Source organism: Stomoxys calcitrans, chromosome 1, assembly GCF_963082655.1.
Source record: "Stomoxys calcitrans chromosome 1, idStoCalc2.1, whole genome shotgun sequence".
Classification (NCBI taxonomy): Eukaryota; Metazoa; Arthropoda; class Insecta; order Diptera; family Muscidae; genus Stomoxys; species Stomoxys calcitrans.
This window is the reverse complement of record NC_081552.1, coordinates 195,288,218-195,302,667: the sequence shown is the minus strand read 5'-3', so window position 1 is coordinate 195,302,667 and position 14,450 is coordinate 195,288,218. Positions and strand designations below refer to the sequence as shown.

Sequence of the window (14,450 nt, the reverse complement as noted above, 5' to 3'; positions counted from 1 at the left end):
TATGGTCTGATTCGGACCATAGTAGAAGTCATTGTGTAAAATTTCAGCCAATTCGAAGAAGAAATGCGCCTTTAGGGGCTCAAGAGGTAAAATAGGGAGATCAGTTTATATGGGAGCTGTATCAGGCTAAATACCGATTCAGACCATATTTTACACGTATGTTAAAGGTCCTGGGAGAAGCCATTGTACAAAATTTCTGTTGAGAAGGATGAGAATTGCGCCCTCAAAAGGTTCACGAATCCCATATCGGTTTATATGGCGGCTATATCAGGTAATGAACCGATGTGTGCCATACTTAGCACACTTGTTGGACCTCATGCTAAATTTCAGCCAAATCGAATGCAAATTACGCCCTCTAGTGGCTCAAGATGTCAAGACCCTAGATCGGTTTATATGGCAGCTATATCAGGTTATGTACCGATTTACGCCATACTAAGCACAGTTGTTGGAAGTCATAACAAGACACCTCAAGCAAAATTTCAGCCAAACCGGATGAGAATTACGCCCTCTAGTGGCTCAAGAGGTCAAGATCCAAGATAGGTTTATATGGCAGCTATATCAAAACATGGACCGATTTGGCCCATTAACAATCCCAACGGACCTACACTAATAAAAAGTATTTGTGCAAAATTTTAAGCGCCACACTTTACTCCTTCCAAAGTTAGCGTGCTTTCGACCGACAGACGGACGGACATGACTAGTCGACTTAAAATGTCATGACGAGCAAGAATATATATACTTTAAGTGGACTTAGACGCATATTTATAGGTGTTACAAACAGAATGACGAAATTAGTATACCACATCCTATGGTGGAGGGTATAATCTTATTTATAACAAGTAAAAGCGTGCTAAGTTCGGCCGGGCCGAATCTTATATACCCTCCACCATGGATTGCATTTGTCGAGTTCTTTTCCCGGCATCTCTTCTTAGGCAAAACAAGGATATAAAAAAAGATTTGCTCTGCTATTAGAGCGATATCAAGATATGGTCCAGTTTGGACCACAATTAAATTATATGTTGGAGACCTGTGTAAAATGTCAGCCAATTCGAATAAGAATTGCGCCCTTTGTGGGCTCAAGAAGTAAAATAGAGAGATCGATTTATATGGGAGCTGTATCGGGCTATAGACCGATTCAGACCATAATAAACACGTATGTTAATGGTCATGAGAGAATCCGTCGCACAAAATCTCAGGCAAATGGGATAATAATTGCGACCTCTACAGGCTCAAGAAATCAAGATCCCAGATCGGTTTATATGGCAGCTATATCAGGTTATGAACCGATTTAAACCATACTTGGCACAGTTGTTGGATATAATAACAAAACACGTCGTGCAAAATTTCATTCTAATGGGATAAGAATTGCGCCCTCTAGAGGCTGAAGAAGTGAAGACCCCAGATCGGTTTATACGGCAGCTATATCAGGTTATGAACCGATTTAAACCATACTTGGCACAGTTGTTGGATATAATAACAAAACACGTCGTGCAAAATTCATTCTAATCGGATAAGAATTGCGCCCTCTAGAGGCTGAAGAAGTGAAGACCCAAGATCGGTTTATATGGCAGCTATATCAGGTTATGGACCGTTTTGAACCATACTTGGCACAGTTGTTGGATATCATAATAAAACACGTCGTGCAAAATTTCATTCTAATCGGATATGAATTGCGCCCTCTAGAGGCTGAAGAAGTGAAGACCCAAGATCGGTTTATATGGCAGCTATATCAGGTTATGGACCGATTTGAACCATACTTGGCACAGTTGTTGGATATAATAACAAAACACGTCGTGCAAAATTTCATTCTAATCGGATAAGAATTGCGCCCTCTAGAGGCTGAAGAAGTGAAGACCCCAGATCGGTTTATATGGCAGCTATATCAGGTTATGAACCGATTTGAACCATACTTGGCACAGTTGTTGGATATAATAACAAAACACGTCGTGCAAAATTTCATTCTAATCGGATAAGAATTGCGCCCTCTAGAGGCTGAAGAAGTGAAGACCCAAGATCGGTTTATATGGCAGCTATATCAGGTTATGGACCGGTTTGAACCATACTTGGCACAGTTGTTGGATATCATAATAAAACACGTCGTGCAAAATTTCATCCCAATCGGATAAGAATTGCGCACTCTAGAGGCTCAAGAAGTCAAGACCCCAGATCGGTTTATATGGCAGCTATATCAGGTTATGAACCGATTTAAACCATACTTGGCACAGTTGTTGGATATAATAACAAAACACGTCGTGCAAAATTTCATTCTAATGGGATAAGAATTACGCCCTCTAGAGGCTGAAGAAATGAAGACCCAAGATCGGTTTATATGGCAGCTATATCAGGTTATGGACCGATTTGAACCATACTTGGCACAGTTGTTGGATATCATAATAAAACACGTCGTGCAAAATTTCATTCTAATCGGATATGAATTGCGCCCTCTAGAGGCTGAAGAAGTGAAGACCCAAGATCGGTTTATATGGCAGCTATATCAGGTTATGGACCGATTTGAACCATACTTGGCACAGTTGTTGGATATAATAACAAAACACGTCGTGCAAAATTTCATTCTAATCGGATAAGAATTGCGCCCTCTAGAGGCTGAAGAAGTGAAGACCCCAGATCGGTTTATATGGCAGCTATATCAGGTTATGAACCGATTTGAACCATACTTGGCACAGTTGTTGGATATAATAACAAAACACGTCGTGCAAAATTTCATTCTAATCGGATAAGAATTGCGCCCTCTAGAGGCTGAAGAAGTGAAGACCCAAGATCGGTTTATATGGCAGCTATATCAGGTTATGGACCGGTTTGAACCATACTTGGCACAGTTGTTGGATATCATAATAAAACACGTCGTGCAAAATTTCATCCCAATCGGATAAGAATTGCGCACTCTAGAGGCTCAAGAAGTCAAGACCCCAGATCGGTTTATATGGCAGCTATATCAGGTTATGAACCGATTTAAACCATACTTGGCACAGTTGTTGGATATAATAACAAAACACGTCGTGCAAAATTTCATTCTAATGGGATAAGAATTGCGCCCTCTAGAGGCTGAAGAAATGAAGACCCCAGATCGGTTTATACGGCAGCTATATCAGATTATGAACCGATTTAAACCATACTTGGCACAGTTGTTGGATATAATAACAAAACACGTCGTGCAAAATTCATTCTAATCGGATAAGAATTGCGCCCTCTAGAGGCTGAAGAAGTGAAGACCCAAGATCGGTTTATATGGCAGCTATATCAGGTTATGGACCGATTTGAACCATACTTGGCACAGTTGTTGGATATCATAATAAAACACGTCGTGCAAAATTTCATTCTAATCGGATATGAATTGCGCCCTCTAGAGGCTGAAGAAGTGAAGACCCAAGATCGGTTTATATGGCAGCTATATCAGGTTATGGACCGATTTGAACCATACTTGGCACAGTTGTTGGATATAATAACAAAACACGTCGTACAAAATTTCATTCTAATCGGATAAGAATTGCGCCCTCTAGAGGCTGAAGAAGTGAAGACCCCAGATCGGTTTATATGGCAGCTATATCAGGTTATGAACCGATTTGAACCATACTTGGCACAGTTGTTGGATATAATAACAAAACACGTCGTGCAAAATTTCATTCTAATCGGATAAGAATTGCGCCCTCTAGAGGCTGAAGAAGTGAAGACCCAAGATCGGTTTATATGGCAGCTATATCAGGTTATGGACCGGTTTGAACCATACTTGGCACAGTTGTTGGATATCATAATAAAACACGTCGTGCAAAATTTCATCCCAATCGGATAAGAATTGCGCACTCTAGAGGCTCAAGAAGTCAAGACCCAAGATCGGTTTATATGGCAGCTATATCAAAACATGGACCGATATGGCCCATTTACAATACCAACCGACCTACACTAATAAGAAGTATTTGTGCAAAATTTCAAGCGGCTAGCTTTACTCCTTCGGAAGTTAGCGTGCTTTCGACAGACAGACGGACGGACGGACGGACGGACAGACGGACGGACATGGCTAGATCGACATAAAATTTCACGACGATCAAGAATATATATACTTTATGGGGTCTCAGACGAATATTTCGAGTAGTTACAATCAGAATGACGAAATTAGTATACCCCCCATCTTATGGTGGAGGGTATAAAAATCAATTTGTGTTCGTTTGTAGGTTTGTTTGTTTGTGTGTTCCTTATAGACTCAGAAACGGCTGGACCGATTTTCTTGAAATTTTCACAGATAGTGCATTATTGGGTACTAAATTTTTTGATATCTGAAGGGGGGGCGGACCCTCCCCCCTTACCCTAATTTTCAGAAACGCCATATCTCGGAGATGGGTGGTGCGATTTAAGCGAAATTTTATGTGCTCTCGTATAGTACCCTAAAAATAAAAATTTGGTGTCCAAATTTCGGATCGGGTACCTAGGGGGCCGCCCCACCCTAAAATCTACCAAACATACATTTAGACCAATCACGACAATATGGGACTCAAATGAAAGGTATTTAGAATAAGAAAACGTATCTGATATCCAATTGTCGGACCAAGTATTAGGGGTGCACACCCAAACCCACAAAACACTCCTAATTGGACATATATACCGACCATGGCAATATGAGACTCAAATGAAAGGTATTTGCGAGTAGAATATGAATCTAATATCCAAATGTGGGGCCACGTTTCTGGGGGTCCAACCCCTTCTCCAAAACAACCCCCAAACAGGACTTATTTACTGATCATGGGAAGTTTAGAATTCGAATCTGATATCTAAATATGGGACCAAGTGTTTGGTGGGCAGCGTCTTCCTAAAACCTTCCCCCCAAGGGGACAAATTTACGTCCATAGGAAAATGGGGCTCAAATTGAAGGTCTTTGGGAGTAAAGCACGAATCTGATATCAATATTCGGGAAAAGTGTCTATGGAGCCACAACACCACCCAAATAGGAAGTATTTGCTGACTATTGCAATATGAGGTTCAAATAAGAGTAAAACCTCTCTTATTTGAGCCTCATATTGCAATAGTCAGCAAATACTTCCTATTTGGGTGGTGTTGTGTGGGTGGGGTGGCCCTAAAGACACTTTTTTGGGGACCAGCTTCATCTCCAAAACACCTCTAAATCGGCCATATTTACCCACCATGTCAATGTGGGGCTTAAATCAAAGGTATTGGGGGGTAGAGCAAGAATTGATACCCACTTTTGGGACAAATTTTCTGGGGGTATACCCCTTTCCCAAAATATCCCACAAACAGCAAATTTTTACTGACCAACGCAATATGGGGCTCAAATAAACGTATTTGGGAGTAGAATACGAATTTGATATCCAAATGTAGGACAATATATTTAGGTCGTCACCCCTTCCCCAAAACACCCGCCAAAGGGTAAATATTTGTCGACCATGCCAATATGTGGCTCAAATGAAAGGTATTTGAGATTCGAAAACGAATTTGATAACCTATTTTGTGGCCATGTGTTTGGGGGACGCCTCATCCTGTAAACTCCTCTTAAGCCAATGGCAATATGGGTTTTAAATAAATGGTATTTGAGAGAAGAGCACGATGCTGATATTTTTTCAGAGCCAAGTGTTCGGGGGGAACACCTCACCCCCGAAAAAAACCCCTAAATCAGACATCATGAGAATATCGGGCTGAAATGAAGTATTTTAAGAATGGAGTACACCATACTTCCAAACTCAAATTCGTAGACCAAAAAAGATCATATGGGATTCAGAAAAAGGCACTTATATTGTTAAACTGTTTGTCAGGCGATATACTACTGTCGTAGCATGGTATTTCACTAAAAGCTCCTTAATTGCCGAAAATAAATATTCCGAGGAAACTTTTGTTGCATATAAAGTAAAAGAAGGCTGGCCCGGTCCAGCTAGTAAGATATACAATTAGTTCTTCCCAAACAATCAGACAAAGCAATTGGTCTTCAATTTGTTCCTTGACACACGCGTCGATTTGCAGCAGTAGCTCACAGGGTTCCTCTATCAATCACCTCACTCTGCCCAAATAACAACAACTATGATAGCTTGACTTCCACTTGGATTAATTCATTCATAACAAAACTTCTTAGGAATCGGTAAAATAGTGATTTATTTAATTAATTTTTAAATTTTGTTACAGCTCACTTATAAAAATGTTACGAATGTGATATTTGTGGATGCATTTGTGGATACAAAGAGCTCGATAAAAAGACATTGGTTTGCCTGAAGTTCTTATTTTAGGGAAAAACTTGTCATCACGAATATGAACTCATTCCTGGAAGACTCAACCGAGTGTATCAGCCGCATTAGCAACGAAACCCAACACGACACATTAATAAATGAGAAAAAATGGGAATGGGGATTTCTAAGGGTAAGTTTTACACGTAAATATATTGGGTTGCCCAAAAAGTAATTGCGGATATTTCATATAGTCGGCGTTGACAAATTTTTTCACAGCTTGTGACTTTGTAATTGCATTCTTTCTTCTGTCAGTTATCAGCTGTTCCTTTTAGCTTGCTTTAGAAAAAAAAGTGTAAAAAAAGTATATTTGATTAAAGTTCATTCTAAGTTTTATTAAAAATGCATTTACTTTCTTTTAAAAAATCCGCAATTACTTTTTGGGCAACCCAATATAAAATTTAAGCAAATGTCTGATTTTAGCAAATTTCAAATTGTTCTATAAAATATTAAAAATTTTAATATTAAAATACTTAACTACTCAAACAAAATTCTAAGCTGTTTCGGTAGTTCCTCGGGTCGGACGTTCTATTAGAGATACTAGGTAGTGACGTCATACCATCATTCTTACTTTACTTTAATTGGCAATTTATTACAGAACATTTGTTCTACTAGCCGAACGTAGTATAGATCTTCTGCGCTAATTTAAAAATCCCTGACTCCAAGTTTCGAGATGTCTCCCACCACTTGATCTTGCCGACGGGCTTTTGGTCTTCCCGTATTTGCCTTAAAAAGACTTTTTGCTGGGGCTTTTTCATCCATTCTGACAACATGACCAACGCAGCAGTTGTATTGTGATACGTGTAACTATGCTATCGATGTCATACAGCTCGTGGTTCTTACGACGCCTATATTCTCCATTAACCCAAACTGGCCCATATATTTTACGAAGAATCTTTCTCTCAAATACTCCAAGCACTCATATGCTTTCACAAGTACCCATGCCTCCGAACTATATAACAACACGGGTAATATCAGTGTCTGTATAGTGTGATCTTCGTCTGTCAAGAGGTGGCCTTGTTTCTAAACTCCTTACTTAATCCAAAGTAAGGGTGGTATTTGATAAGAATAGGACTTCCAGCGAACTGATCAAATACAAATAACATGCCAATGTAAAGGGAAGGTCGGTGAAGACTGCCCTGCACGCGGTGTTGTGCATAAAATAGAAGAATCCTACAATGCCAAAACGTACACCCTGACGGTATGCATTAACATCAAGGCGGTTTTTAACAATGTGCGGACCGACACATTGATCCAATCCTTAGAACAGTACCGGTTGAACCCGGTCCTTAGAGACGGGATGAATCATATGCTAAAGAACAGGTGGATAAATTGTGTGTCCCATGGCATAATTATAAGGGAAAAAATGGCACAGGGCACTCCACAGGGGGGGCATTTTTTCACCACTCCTATGGGTGACCACCATAAATGACATATTACGGATGCTGACTGAGGAGGGATATGAACCCCCCTAAGGGGTGAGGATCCGAACGAGCTATGCAGAAGGGCCGAAAGGGTCTTGCATATGGCATATGACTGGGCAAGACCCAGAGGTCTCAATGTAAACCCGGAGAAGACAGAAATATTTCTGTTCACAAGGAAGACGAAGGTGGGTCAATTTAGCGCACCTCATTTCGTCAATAAGACGATTTTAATTTCTGACAAGGTCAAATACTTAGGTGTGATCTTGGAACGGAAACTGAATTGAAAGTGTCACTGAGAAGGCTCACAGATGTTGGGCACTATGTAGACGAGCCGTAGACTCGAAATGTGGCCTGAATCCGAAGATAGTCCACTGGCTCTACAGGAGCGTGATTAGACTAATACTTGCTCACGCCTCAGTAGTTTGGTGGACTGCTATGGCGAAAAAGTGCAACATAAAGACCATATAACAGGTTCAGAGGACATGTTGTCTTGGCATAGGCGGAGCGATGAGGACCACGCCCTGGAGACTATTCTATTGGGTTGCCCAAAAAGTAATTGCGGATTTTTTAAAAGATGCAGTAAATGCATTTTTAATAAAACTTAGAATGAACTTTAATCAAATATACTTTTTTTACACTTTTTTTTCTAAAGCAAGCTAAAAGTAACAGCTGATAACTGACAGAAGAAGGAATGCAATTACAGAGTCACAAGCTGTGAAAAAATTTGCCAACGCCGTCTATATGAAAACTCCGAAATTATTTTTTGGGCAACCTAATAGATATCCGACCCATTGACATAAAGATTAAATGTGGGGCAGCCACTGCGGATATGAGACTTAGGCGATGGAAGCAGCTCATACCATCGCAGTATAATCGAGGCGATGATAAGAAACCTGGAAGGAAGGAAAGAGGTTTCTGATCGGATACCTGGGATGAACCTTAAGGTCGAGTGCGAGGCACTGTCTTGGGTTGACTGAACTCTAGTATTGTCATCTGGAAGATCATGTTATACGTATGGATCAAAGCGAGAGGACAGAGTGGGCCTGGGGGTCAACATTGAAAACCCAGGGATTGAGATCTGTTTTAGACTGCCTGACCATAATACGATCCTGCAGGCGGAGATCCGGGCGATCACGGAATGCGTGAAGTGGTGTGGTGCTAACGCGAGGACGTCGAGTCTGAACATCTTTACCGACAGTAAAATTGCCCTAAGGGCAATAACAACCAGGTCGGTTAGGTCATGCACAGTCTTGCAGTGTAAGAAGGAGATTAACGCCTTCTCTGAGGATGGCAAAATCCGCATCGTTTGGGTTCCGGGCCATAATGGAGTAAGGGAAAATGAAAGGGCAGACGATTTGGCGGTGAAGGCCGCCGTCAATAAACATTGACGGCCTTGTCGGCGCAGTACGAGTTAAGATCGTGGGCGACGAATGCGCATGCAACACTGTGGAACAGCGAAACGGTCGGTTGGACCCCGAAAATCCTATGGGGATTCAGATCATGAGAAGACGAGACTATTACTGATAGGTAGTAAGAAGGGGGTCAGTGTAGATATTGGTATCATGACGAGACACATGGAACTACGAGCTCACTTATGTAAAATCGGTGCGGCAAGTGATAGCATGTGTAGGGCATGCGTGGAAGATGATGAAACGTTGGAGCGTTTCCTTTGTCATTGCCCGGTTTTCGCGTCTAACAGACACCGGTACTTAGGTGGGGACACGATACCAGACATGAACCAACTACGGGTAGTGGCATGGAAAACAATTAAGGATTTTGTAAGATTTTGTAAGCACGGAATTCCTGTATTAGATGTTCTTTTTCGAGGTTATTTTTTTGGATTTAGAGCGCACAACAAGCCGATTACTGGCTTAGGTGTATGTCCATAGTGACATGGGGCGGACTCATATCTGCACCCTCTTTTCAACCTAACCTAATCTAATCCAAAGTACTTTACTGCCAGACCCATTTTGACTGACTCTCTTTCGATACTTTCAAAGTCTTCAATTACTACTTTCGGTGACCGACCTATGATGTCGATGTCGTCGGCAATGGAGAGTTCTCTTGTGATTAGTGTCCCATACCTAATACAAGCTGTGTCTGATAGACTGATTCCTTGGCTTAGGGGTATATACTCTGCTTGTATCAGCATGTCATATATACCTGTGGGATGCAGGCACACGAAGGTCATTTTCATTCTGAAAGCAGGAAAAATTTACCACATGAAGGCGAAAGATTTTCGTCCTGTTATACTTTATGCTGAAGACACTTGAGAAGTTGATAGAAATATATGTTAAGTCAAAGATCCCTGAAGATCGCCTGTCTCGGCAGCAGCATGCATATAGTAAAGGCAAATATACTGAATCCGCCCTTCACGACTTGGTCGGCTACATAGAGGGTTCCCCCGCTGTCAAGGAATATACAATGGCAGCACCCAATTTGGGAAATATAGTCATTAACAATATATTATTGTTTCTGGAAGAAAAAGGCGAAAAGTGGTCGCGTATGCTGATGATGTGGCAATTGTGGTTAGGGGAAAGTTTCCCAGCACTTGAACGTGCAACAGCTAAGTGGGCTACCAAAAGTGGCCATTGGGGTTTAGATGGCGCGTCATGCATTGCGTATATACTGCAGTTATCAGACCCACAATGCTATATGGTGTTGTAGTCTGGTGGACGACTCTTCAAAAGTCCACCTACTGTTCAATAGTCAATCGGATCCAAAGGATGGCTTGCTTGTGCATCACAGCCGCTCTGAGGACGACACTATCTGATGCACAAATTGCTTCGACCACTGCCGTGAGGCTAAGGGAGTTTTCTCTTTGATCATGTGACAACTACGGACACAGTGTTATCCTTGATACAATGTCCGATGTTCGAGGCAGTGTGGATTACATCCAGCTTGAGTCGCTTTTGGACAAAAAGTACTGTACCACTATTCCTGATGGATCCGATTGTGCATCACAGCCGCTCTGAGGACGACACCATCTGATGAACTCTGATGAACTCAATTCTGGACATTGTGGCTAGACAAATTGCTGCGACCACTACGTTGAGGCTAAGGAAGCTTTCACTTCGGTCATGTGGCTACTACGAACACTGTGTTATCCTACATACAATGTCCGATGTTCGGGGCAATGTAGACTACATCCAGCTTGAGCCGCTTTGGACAAAAAGTACTGTATCACTATTCCAGATAGAACTGGAACTACGATATCCCTGGTAATAGAAGTTACATAGACTTCTTTAAGGATACTTCCAAACTAGACGTACAGGTGGGCTTTGGGGTTTACTCTAAAGATTTAGAACTGGTCATATCGAAAAGGTTACCCGACCACTGCAGTGTGTATCAAGCGGAGATCCTTGCAATTAAGGAAGGGATGGAATGGCTTTGATATAATGTCTTCTCAGACAGCCAGATAGCCATTAAATCCCTGAAGAATGTATTTCTGATAAAGCCCTCGACTGTAGCAAATCTATTAACAAGATGGCTGAAAAGTTCAAAATTCACCTATTCTGGGTAACGGGCTACAGAGATATCCCAGGGAATTGTAAAGCGGACAAGCTTGCGAGACTAGGAACAACCTTACACATTGCAGGGAAACTGGAATCTGTGGGTATGCCTCTAGCGACATGTAAGCTAAGTTTTCAGAACCAGGCTCGAAGGACAACGAATGATAGATGGTGACAAAGAGGGGGCTGTGAGCATTCCAAAACTATGTGGTCTAATCTAGACTCAAAGAGGTCTATCGCTTTGCTGTCATTGGCTAGAACAGATTTCTCAGTCATGACAGGTCACTGTCTAATCGGAAAACATGCTGACAGACTGAAGGTTGTCAGTTATGACATTTGCAGAAGCTGTGACGACATCGAAGAAGAAGAGACTATAGAACACCTTGTGTGTGTGTGTGTGTCCCGAACTAGCAGTCAGAAGGAGTTCCCATAGTTTTTTGACCCCAGTGAGGATTGCCTTTTCCATTTCATAGGAAAAAGAAATGCAGATAAGCTACTTACACAGCCATAAATATAAAAAAACATACAAATACTCCAAGTGATGTGATATACCACTTTTGCAGCAATTCTCGTACAAGTAGGAAACATATTTAAGATGTTATCTCATTGTTATTGCCATTTCAGAATCAATGTCGCAATCTGGAGCTGGAACAATTCTATCAATCATATATGCAACGTTTGCGTGTCAGTTATCTGTCACTATTTGTTATCATTGAGTTGCTAGTGGTGGGGGTGCATTCCATCATTCTCCTGTCAACAGTGAAGGTAAGTCAACAGCCACGAGATAGTGACCCCACAAGCTTTTCCAACTGATTTCCTTGGAATACACACGCCATTTACAGAGTCTCAGCAATGTGTCAACCGACATCTTCGCCTACCTCACCTGCGCCCTGCTGGTGTGGGGCATATTGGCCATTAATTTTCGCACTGAACTTATAAAACGTTACACTTGGATAATGTATGTCACCTCCTGGCTGGCGGTATGTATTTTGGCCACCACCGACATTGGCATCTCAGTGTATCATGCCGCCATCAATTTGGATATCTTACGTCCAGCCTATGGCAGTTATGTATTGTATGCCGCCTACATTTTTATGCCACTGCCCGATAATGTTCACGCATTTTTTTTGGGCATGGCTGCGACCATTTCGTATCTGATCGATTATGCCTTTGTGACATATCGCAAACACCCTGATGGCACCTATCGCGTGGATATTAACAAGTTAATAACCGAATGTATCTTCCTGCTGTCCATCAACATGTTGGGCATATACTTTCGCATGATGAAGGAGATTGCGATAAGAACCACATTCCTAGATCGTCGCCAGTATGTGGAGGAAAACCTATTGCTACGGCATGCCAGGGAGGAAGAGGTATGCACAACCGCTGTGATTAGCTTGAGTTGATGGATATTAATTTTGTTATTTTTTTCAGCGAAGCCTCTTGTTGAGTATTATACCGGCCCATATTGTCAATAGAATTGAACATGATGTCAAGGCACGTCTGGAATTCAAAAAAGCCAAACGACGTTCCTCGCAGCACACACAAGTACTGATGTAAGTTTTATTGCATAGTTGTGGTGGTTGGAGAGCAAATGATTGATCTATGTTTATCTTTCATAGTGAAGATCCAGAAGTAAGACTGTGGCGCCAGCCAGAAGCTGAGTAAGTTATGATGTAATTTTCACACTGATATTAACTATACTAGCTGGTATTAGCATCACAGAACGTTTAGTTATACCCAAGACCACTATTGAGGTACAGGGTATTATAACTGAGAGCATTTGTTTGTAACACTCAGCAGGAAGAGAGCTGGACCCATTGCTAACTATACCGATCGACTCAGAATCACTTTCTGATTTGAATTAGGCATGTCTGTCCGTCTGTCCCTGCTAATGTGTGTGCAAAGTACAGGCCGCAATTTTCATCCGATCATCTTCAGGCCTTTCTTAAAGCCAAGAGACGAAGCCTGTTGAAATTGAAACAAGTAGAAAGGCATTAAGTTCGGCCGGGCCAAAATTTGGATACCCCTTCGGGTATATATGTTGACCACCTTTTTTTAATGGTCCGATTTGGAGCAAATCCAAATATAGATCGATTGGGCCCTATTGAACGCGGGTGTCGAAGGGCCTAACTCAGCTCACTGTGTCAGCGAAAGTGGGTACTAAGCGATGTTTTTACGGGCCCAAGGACTAAAATCGGAAGATCGGTATATACGGTAGCTTATAGGTGATTTTTTAAGAGCTATAGGAAAGTTACAAAAAAAAGTAAGAGCGTGCTAAGTTCGGCCGGACCGAATCTTATATACCCTCCTCCAAACAAAGAATAATGAATAAGAACTGTTATGCTATTCAAGCTATATCATGTTATAGTCCGATTCGGACCATAAATGAATTGAATGTTGAACTTTGTAGAAGTCATTGTGTAATAGTTCAGTTGCGCCTTGTGGGGGCGCCAGAAGCAAAATCGGGAGATCGGTTTATATGGGAGCTGTATTAAGCTATAGATCGATTCAGACCATATTAGACACGTATGTTTAAGATCATGGGAGAAGCCGTTGAACAAAATTTCTGCCAAATCGGAAGGGAATTGCGCCCTCTAGAGGCTCAAGAAGTTAAGATCCCAAATCGGTTTATATGGCAGCTATATCAGGTTATGCAATCAGTAGCAACGCGCCAGATGAAGGAAAGATATCGGGAGAAAAAGGGAATGGAAAGACGTGAGTGTGAGCGAATTGAGTTGTACAGGAGTCAGAATGAAGTCCGGAAATTCTACCAAAGAATTAAACATCAAACCGATGGTTTTGGTGCAGGCACATCCTCCTGCAGAGACATAGAAGGAAATCTGGTAACTGACACAGATAGCATGCTGAGGATATGGAAAGAACATTTTACCTACCAGCTAGTTGGTGGCGAAGAGGATATCGGAGAACCAATCCCTGATGATCGTAAAGAATGTTTACCTACTAGTCAGAATGAGGTCCAGGGTCCAGTAGTGACCCGACTAAAGAACAACAAGGCAGCAGGAGCCGACGGGTTATCCACTGAACTATTTAAGACCGGAGGCGACATGTTGATAAGCTGCATGCAACAGCTTGGCTGCGCAATCTGGCTAGAAGAACGTATACCCGATGATTGGAACCTCAGCATACTATGTCCCGTACACAAGAAAGGAGACAAGACGCAATGTGCCAACTACAGAGGAAAAAGTCTCCTCTCCATCGCATATAAGATACTCCCGAGCGTACTGGGTGAAAGATTAAAACCTAAAGTCAAT

The 14,450-nt window shown here is 41.8% G+C and overlaps 1 protein-coding gene across 3 annotated transcripts in view; it reads left to right on the top strand.

The window, feature by feature from the left end:
• The window catches only part of LOC106087504 (adenylyl cyclase X E), a 54,547-nt gene that overhangs the window by 23,199 nt on the left and 16,898 nt on the right, over positions 1-14,450 (top strand). For all 3 annotated transcript variants that reach the window (XM_013252560.2, XM_013252558.2, XM_059360315.1), the window contains 5 exons: positions 6,142-6,372; positions 11,800-11,940; positions 12,018-12,548; positions 12,610-12,731; positions 12,798-12,839. In XM_013252560.2, the coding sequence (XP_013108014.1) occupies positions 6,265-6,372; positions 11,800-11,940; positions 12,018-12,548; positions 12,610-12,731; positions 12,798-12,839 (944 nt within the window). In that variant the 5' untranslated portion in view covers positions 6,142-6,264. The remainder of the gene's footprint in view (positions 1-6,141; positions 6,373-11,799; positions 11,941-12,017; positions 12,549-12,609; positions 12,732-12,797; positions 12,840-14,450) is intronic.